The sequence below is a fragment of the Propithecus coquereli genome, unplaced genomic scaffold, assembly GCF_000956105.1.
Source record: "Propithecus coquereli isolate 6110/MARCELLA unplaced genomic scaffold, Pcoq_1.0 Scaffold76, whole genome shotgun sequence".
Lineage (NCBI taxonomy): Eukaryota > Metazoa > Chordata > Mammalia > Primates > Indriidae > Propithecus > Propithecus coquereli.
This window is the reverse complement of record NW_012153729.1, coordinates 7,146,015-7,154,820: the sequence shown is the minus strand read 5'-3', so window position 1 is coordinate 7,154,820 and position 8,806 is coordinate 7,146,015. Positions and strand designations below refer to the sequence as shown.

Below are 8,806 nucleotides of genomic sequence, written 5' to 3'. Positions count from 1 at the left end.
ATGGTGGTGCATGCCTGTAGTCCCAGCTACTCAGGAGGCTGAGGCAGGAGGATCGCTTGAGCCCAGGAGTTTGAGGTTGCTGTGAGCGAGGCTGACGCCACGGCACTCACTCTAGCCAGGGCAAAAGAGTGAAAAAAAAAAAGAATCACCAGGGAAGCTTGTTAAAAGGTGGATTCCAGAGCCACACTGCCAAGGGGCCTTAGAATCCAGCACCCTGGGTGATTCTGATTGACTTAAATACTCAGGCACAATGGGAATAACTTAAAACAATAAGACCAGTTGGGAGGGTACTGCAGTAGCTCTGGAGAGAGCTTATCTGAACTAGATAGAATTAGGCTTCCCCTGCCTACTCTGGTCACTCTGCCTACCTTGGCCTGTCTCACATCTAAGGACTTAGGCCTCTTCTTCCCCAGGGAGGACCAGCAGAAGCCCATGAAATGCAGCTCCACCCAGAACCAGAGACCAAAGAGAGTAGCAGACTTTATTTAGAGACAGAGCCTTGCTCTGTTGCCTGTTGGGCTAGAGTGCCATGGCGTCAGCCAGCCTACCTCACAGCAACCTCAAACTCCTGGGCTCAAGCGATCCTCTGGCCTCTGCCTCCCAGAGCGCTAGGATTACAGGCGTGAGCCACCACGCCCAGCCTTAGTAGGTATTTAGAAGGTGGAATAGGCAAGACTTGGAGACTGAGTGGATAGGGAGTGTGTGAAGAAGAGGAGGGAATAAAAATGTCCCCTGGCTTTCTGGCTTGGGGCAGTTGTTGTAAAGGTGTACCATTCAGTTTAAGAGCAACAGGTCAGGAAGAAGGGCAGATGGGGAAGGTAAAGTGAGGAGTTTTAGTTGAGATTTGCTGAGTTTGAGGTGCCTCTGGGACACCCAAGTGGAGATATTCAGAAGTCAGTTGGTTATACAGGTTGGAAGCTCAGAAGAAAGATCTGGACTAGAACTATAGATTTGAGAATCATTAGTAAATAGATGGTAATAGAGGTGCGTGAAATCCCAGGAGAGGGAATATAGCAACAAAAGAAAGGGTCTAGAGCTAAACCCTAATGAACGGTTAAGGGAAGGACTGAGGAAGAAAAAATTGCAGAGAGAACTAAGGACAGGCCAGAGGTGAGAGGAAAATCTATGTCCTGCAAAGATCCAGAGAGTTCAAGAGGAGTGACAAGCCGAGAAGCACGCTGGATTCAGCAAAGAAGTCTGTGTGACCTTGTGGAGAGCAGTTTCGGTGGTGCTATGGGGACAGAGCAGATTGCAGTGGATTGAGGAGTGAGTGGGAGGGGAGGAGGTGGAGGCAGCTGGCATGGACATTTTTTTCAAGCTGTTTGGCCAAGAATGGAGAGAGATATGATGGCAACTTAATAGTCTTTTTTTTTATGCTAATGAAGAAGTGGAAGAAAATGCAGGTACAGAAGCAATAATAAAGCCCACGGACAGGAGCGTGATGAGATCCACTGCACGGATTTCAGCATTTTTCTTCGGACAGGAGGGACCTACTTCTATTTTTTTAACTGGATGGAAGGAGGAAGGGATTAGTTGGTTTGGAAGCTTGATGTTTGGTATTTCTTGCTGATGGATTCTGTTTCTTCTTGTAAGTTGAAAGAAGGCCATGAGTAAGGAGGTCGTTGAATGAATAAATGAACATTTTTCCTCAGCTAGTCAAAGTCTAGGCTTACCAGCAAGAAGTAGTCACAGCACTTGAGGCAAGAGCCCGGTGGGAAGCCAGTTGAGGGTGAATCTTTAAAGGATGAGGCTGACAGGAAGTGTGATGTCCCTCTAACCATGCGGAGGGCTGCGTTTGGTCCACTGAACAAGAGGGTTTAATCCAGAACCTGATGCTGGGGCTTTGATTTAGGCTCCCTCTTCCTCATCTAGTCAGTCTGCCGTTTCTGGCCTATGGCTCACGTCGAAGGCCTGGAGCCTCCTCGTCCCCACTAAGGACCAGCTGGAAGCCATTTTGATTATGTTCCACCACAGAAGGAGGACAATACAGCCCCGCCCAGAGCCAGGCGCGCCCCCGCGGCAGGCCGGGTGCGCGTGTCCGCGCCTCTTCCCGCCGGCCTGGCGGGCGCCCAGCCCAGGCCGCGGTGGCGCGGGGCGGGGGGGTGGGGGTGGTTATGTAAGCGTTGCGCGCTCCCGCGAGGCTGCAGCCAATGGGAGGCCCCGGCGGCTCGTGCTCGCGCACGCAGGGTGGGGGGAGGGAGCGCACGACGTGCGCGCGCCCTCTCCCTCGTCCACCGCTGCCGCCTCCTTCTTCTGCCGCTCCTGGTGGTGCTTGTGTGCTCGTTCGGTGCGGACCTGGTACCTCTTTTGTGAAGCGGCAGCTGAGGAGACTCCGGCGCTCGCCATGGCCGACGAAAAGCCTAAGGTGAGTTCGGCGCCGGCCTCCTTGCCTGGCCTTGCTGCCGGGGTCACAGCGCGGGCCGGGGTCCGGCCCCAGCCACCGCGGGCTGCCCGCGCCTTCCCGGGCCCCCCATGGGGCGGCCGCGGCTCAGGCCCGGGCTCTCCGCGCCATTTTCCTCCCTCCCTCTCTTCCTCCCTCCCGCGCCGGAGGAGGCCCCGCCGCCCTCCCCCGCCCCCAGCGGCCTCCGAGTGCGCGCGGAGCGCGAGTTGGGCGGGCGGATCGCAGACGCCTGCGGGCCCGCCAGCCCGGAGCGGGGCTCCTCGGCCCTGCTGGCCGGGCGCGCGTGAAGAGGCGTTAGGGCGCGCGGGGTCCACATCCTCCGCGGACCCCGCGGCGGGTGTTGCCGCCTCCGCGGTGGCGGGGAGTCCCCTCAGCCTAGCGCCTCACTCCTCAGGGTGGGGGCCGCGGGCGTCTGGGGACCGCTGCCCCGGGCCGCGGCGGCCGATTGAGGGCTCGGGGCGAATCAATGGGCTGCTGATGGTTGGGAGCCGGGTGTCCGCGGGCCGTCGTTGGGCCTGGAGGTCGGGGATTCCCGGGGAGTATTTCCCACTTGAATGGCCTCAGGGGCCCCGGGGGGAGGGACGGCGGCTTTTGCCTGAGTGCCAACGAACCCCCTAACCTGCGAAGACTGGATTCGTGAAGTTGGAGGCACAGGTACGAGCAGAGAGACTTTGTAGGGCTTAACTTTTGGATACAGCTTATGAGGGAGACTTGCCGTAAGGACTAGGGGACACATCATCAGGACACATGAGACTTGCTTCTTTTGGTTTGTTTGGTGACATACCTCCCCCCTCCCCCTGCCTTTACTTTCTGAAATGACTTAGGGGCTACATAATTCCTTCCTTCTGCACTTGATTTTGGAGAACTTCGAGTTGGGTCGAAATCTACTAGGAAGACTTAGAACGCAACTGTGTATTCGATCCGTGACAACAAAGGGGAGGGGAGAATGAGAGCTCTTCACTGAAAATAAACAAAAATGAAGCTGTTGATAGAGGCAAACATGAATCGTGGTTCTGAGTTCTTACCACTGCTCCAGAGAGAATCAGAGGATATTCCTCAATTGAAGTTTTTTTAGAAAATGGGGATTGGGTTTAAGTCATTAATCTGAGTTCGGTAACTTTTTAACGAGAGTAGTAATGAGTTTTGAATTGCAAGCTCTAGATTTATTTTTCTCTTATTTTTATTTTCTTGCATTCTCATTCATCACTTGTACTTAAAGCGCTTTGGATAAAGAAAGGACGCTCTTTTTGGGGAGAAATATATTTTAGAAGTGATATAAAATAGGGCATTTTAGAAAATTCAGCTTCAAAGAGAACGTTGTAATAAATTGAGTGGGACCTATCTTTAAAAATCTGGCCGGGCATGGTGGCTCACGCCTGTAATCCTAGCACTTTGGGAAGGCTGAGGTGGGAGGATTGCTTTGAGGCAAGGAGTTGGAGGCCAGCCTGCCCAAAAGCTGGTCTCTACAAAAAAACAAAAAAAAATTAGCCAGGCGTGGCAACACACCTGTAATCTCAGCTACTCGGAGGTTGAAGTTCAAGGATAACTTGAACCCAGGAGTTTGAGGTTGCAGTGAGCTATGATCACTCCAGGCTGGGCAATGGAGGGAAGACTTGTCTGAAAGAAAAAAAAATATTGCTAGGATAGTATTGCACATAGTCTTTTCTGTTTCTGTGACAGCTATCTAATACTGTTACTGCAGGATTTCTCATCTTTCAGATTGATTTCAGCAGCTGAAAACAGCTGTATACTGTTTTATCATACAGAATGAGAAACCTGTTGATTTCTGAAGCAACTTGGACTGTTGCTTTAAAGGGTGTTTTTTTTTTTATCACTTTTTCCAAATTATATTTTTATTTTTCTTTCAACAGGAAGGAGTCAAGACTGAGAATAACGATCACATTAATTTGAAGGTGGCGGGACAGGATGGCTCTGTGGTGCAGTTTAAGATTAAGAGGCATACACCACTTAGTAAACTAATGAAAGCCTATTGTGAACGACAGGTGAGGAATTGATATGTGCGGCGACTGAATAAAACTATTTTTAAAAAATCTTATTTTCTTGACAGGAAACTAGCACAATATTACAATGACTATTTTTGGTAGGATGAATGTGCACCTATACTTGGCATATAAGTTTTATCATTACTTGGTGTGTTGATTCCTTATGAGAACCCTTAGTATGGGGTTTGCTTAGTATTACATATGATTCTAGACCTGTGCCACAAATGCATCAAATTATATTTGCAACACTTGTTTTTTTCCCCAAGGGAATGTAAGTTTATGCTTACAAGAAAATGAGTGAACTTGGTAAAATTTCTCGTCAGATAAAATTTCTCGTCAGATTCTTTTTTTATTCATTTAAAATTTTTCTTGTATCAGAGCATTTGAGTATTTTAACCAATTTGGAAGTAAAATTAAATGTAAGTTTAAGGACATTGCAATTTTCCTGAAGTGTGTACATTCTGATATTTGGTTTTTTACACTAATAGTGGAGGTCAGAAAAATTTAACCCCACTCAGCCAAACATAAATATTGCTATATTATAGGACATTTGCATTTTGTTCAGAAAAATAGTGTATAGACATCAAGAAGAGGAAGTAGAAAATTCTGCTCTCTTGATTTGAACAGATGTTGGGAGGTAAATGCAAGCTTTTATTAAGAAAGGGAGCTGCTTTTTGTGATGTTGGATCTGTAACAAGACAAAAGGGCAGCTGTAAAGATGACTTTACAAGTAAAACAAAAACTGGTACCTAGATCAGTTAAAACAACAATAACCTAGCAGCAGAAGTATTTTTCTTATTCTACCCTGAATGTATAATATATAAAAGTTGAGGAAATCATTTGTTTAGGCTAGAAGAACTTATCTCCATTGGTAAATTGTCCTGAAATAGGCTCAAATTGAACAAGGTTTAAACCTATGTAAGTTGGAAAATTGAATTTGAGTTGTTACATGTGTTTTCTACATGACACCTAAGGATGTTTGAAAGAAATAGTAAAGTTATAAATTTCTCTTTGAGAGTTTGAAGCTTTATTTTATGCCTAATTTATTTCTAACATAGTATCAGAATACAGTGCTCGTGATTCTTTTTTCTTCATACGTAAACCTTAACAATTCCTTATGAAGACACTGCCTTTAATATACTCTTATTTGAAGCATTTGGTGAAATCCCCCTAAGACTTAGTAAATACAAACTTTTAAATTGTGCTAAAAAATTTGTGTATGGGCATCTTCCACATGTGAACACCAGTGCCCCTTCTTAAAAGGTAGTCATTTTGTAGAACTTAATTTAGCAAAACCTCATAATAAGTGGAAACTCATGCTTCAGTTTGGTGGTCTTGAACAATATTCTCTGCATCTTATTTGACTTTTCTATAGTTACTACAAAATTTTAGCTTTTAAATGGTCATATTTTTCAACACTTATTATGAAAGCTTTCAAACATGGAACAAAGTGGAAAGAATTTTACAGTGAATACCCGTATGCCTACCACCTAGATTCAACCATTTACATTTTATTATACATATCTGTTGATATCCCTTATCCATCCTAAATTTTTTTTTTTTTTTTTTAAGACTTCCCATGTTACTGGTAAAGGTCCCAAAGGAGCTTTTTATTCATCTGCTATTTACCAGATGCCTACCACGTGCTGGGGGATTATACTAGGTGCCAGAAAAACAACACATAGCATATCCTCTGTATTCCAGGTTATCTTTAGAGGAGATTTTCCTATGAGGTTGAGAGTTACCAGGTCAGTCAAATGTTTGCATTTTCCTGCTGTGTTAAAATCAATTTAGTGTATTATCCAGGGTAAATAAAGTTTTCCTTGAATTTTCCTAATTATTAGGTTTAAGATTGGGATTATATTTGACTAAGCTTGTTAGGGTCACTCTTTAATTTGGACTAGAGAAAACAGAAGCACTGATAGTCTGTAAAAAAATTAAATTCTACTTACATGTATGTTCGTACATAAATAGGATTTGAAGATCAGATATAGGAAGAGCTTGGAAAGATACTCCCATTTCCCTTTTAAATTGGGAATTGAGAGTTCAGAGTAACAAGATCCCTGTTTGCTTTTCAAATGATTTTTCTCAATCTAAGGAAGAGGGAATTCAAGTGTCATAATTGAACTGTGATTGCCTGCTTCTTAAGAGTTGGTACAGGCTATCAAAAGACTAACATATTTATCTAATCTAATTTTCATAGTTATGCGGGGGGGTGCAGTTGAAAATTCCTGACCAAGGATTTCCTGTCAAGATTAATTGAATGTACATATTTATTTTCTGATGCACTTGGCGTCGTATCTCGGGGGGTGTTCCAGTGGACTGAGCATGTAAAAGAGGACTCTTGATTTTTATCCCTAGAAATCTGTTTTTTCTCTGGTATCCCCCCTCATAAATGGTGCCATTCTACATCCAGTTATTGAATTCAAAACCTTGGGAGTCATCCTTGATGCTCTTATAACTCATAAAATCTGTCAGTAAATTTTGTTCCCTACTTAAATCTGTGATGTCCAATACTGCTGAACCAGACATTCACGTATCCTGCAACCGTTTTATTCTGGTCTTGTTCAGCTACTATCTCAGAACCTTGTCTAACTCTACGCTATCTTAATTTGAATTGCCCCTGTTCCCAGTTCCTATGATTCAGTCCTCTTACTTTTTTTTTTTTTGCTTTATGAGGATAGGGACTTTTTCATTGTTTTCTAGAGCCTATACCAGTACTCTGTACATAGAACATGTTCAGTAAATGCTTGTACAATGATAGAGAACATTCAAACTAATAACTCCAGAGGTTGATTTGAAAATAAGTTTTTCTATTATGTGAAGTAGAGTTTGCCACTTAGCCTTCTGCTAACTGAGAGCATGCTGTTTCATTCTGGTGTGAATTTACCCCAACAGATTATATCATGGAGTGTCAGGTGGTTTCAGAGAGTAGAGTCACTGATTTAGTCTAATTCATTTTTGTAAACTGGAGAAACAGGGACCCAAAGAGATCTCACGTAACTCTCCCAGGGCATAGCTAGCTAAGGGAGAGATTGATAGAGAACGGGAGTTCAAATAAATACTGGCTTATGGAATCTTAAAGGCAAGTTTTCTTTAGACTTGTATTCTAGCGAATACAGAAGTGAAGGTTTAAGGAGCTTTTATTGATAAGGAAAAACATAAGCAGAAGTTGAATTATCCAAAAAGACAAAGCTGTAGGAAATTGGTGACTATAAGGGGCTTAATAGGAATATATTTCAGGTGGGGGCATTCAGAATTCTCAGTGTATCTTTTCTAGTCGTTCTGTGCACATTTCTATGCTCCAAAATACAGGTGGCAATAAAGAAATACAATTTGCTTATATTCTATAATTCTGACCCTGCCTCCCCGCCCCCAACCGCCCACCTCCCACCTGCCTTTGCATGGCCACACCGTGGACCTTACCAGTGGATGTAGCGAAGAAAACCCAGCATACAGAAGGTGCTTAGTGTTTGGTTGAAGTAAGGAGTCTTCAATGGAGTGTTTGCAAATATATAATACTTAGCAATAAATGGCTTGGCATTGAATTCTTGGTTGCTTTCTGCAGTTACAAATTAAGTTTGAATGTCATTGTGAACAACGAATTAAGGTTACGAGTATCACCTGCCTGGTGGCATATTTGTATTCCTCAAGATAAGGCATAGTGTGAAAGTGGTATGTGTCAAACACTGGACTAGCATTTTAAAGAAAGCAATATGGTCTTCCTTGTATTTATGATGTGAATAGTTTTAAACACAGATTGAGGGAATCCTTGTTAAATAAAGGAATACAGGTCTTATACAAGTGTTTGTTGAATACTTTGTTTGAATATTTTTAGTCCTGGGAACTCAATTTAATTTTCTCTTACATATCAATTGATATTTAAGGGAGTTTCTGTAACAATTATAGTTTGTAATTTGGACGTGATACAGGAGTGAATTTTTATTAGATGTTTCCTAGACAGCTACTTTTTTAGTTAATTTATTCACAACATAAGTCAAAAGATACTTTATTTTCCTATCTTGTCTTCCTTTGGCTGTTGTTACCAATAGCTTTGCTTCTATGCTTTTCTCCCTCTTTCCTCACCCCTTTGTCAGGTAAGTGATGCTTGATAAGTAAAACACTGCAGTCAGTTTTGCAGAAGGGCCATGTTTAGGCTGATTTGTCCCCTTCCTGCATGCATATAAAAATATCTTGACACTAAACTCTCATGCAGTTTTTAAATTTCCTTTTAATAAAACTTCTTCCCAGCTTCTGGCTGGGTGAAGTGGCTCACGCCTGTAATCCTAGCACTCTGGGAGGCCGAGGCGGGAGGATCATTTGAGTTCAGGAGTTTGAGACCAGCCTGAGCAAGAGCGAGACCCCGTCTCTACTAAAGAAATAGAAAGAAATTAGCTGGACA

At 43.7% G+C, this 8,806-nt stretch overlaps 1 protein-coding gene across 1 annotated transcript in view; it reads left to right on the top strand.

Annotated features, from left to right (window-relative positions):
- Positions 1-2,179: 2,179 nt before the first annotated feature.
- The window catches only part of SUMO2 (small ubiquitin-like modifier 2), an 8,277-nt gene continuing 1,650 nt past the window's right edge, over positions 2,180-8,806 (top strand). The window contains exons 1-2 of the mRNA XM_012662236.1: positions 2,180-2,365; positions 4,273-4,404. Of these exons, the coding sequence (XP_012517690.1) occupies positions 2,345-2,365; positions 4,273-4,404 (153 nt within the window). The 5' untranslated portion in view covers positions 2,180-2,344. The remainder of the gene's footprint in view (positions 2,366-4,272; positions 4,405-8,806) is intronic.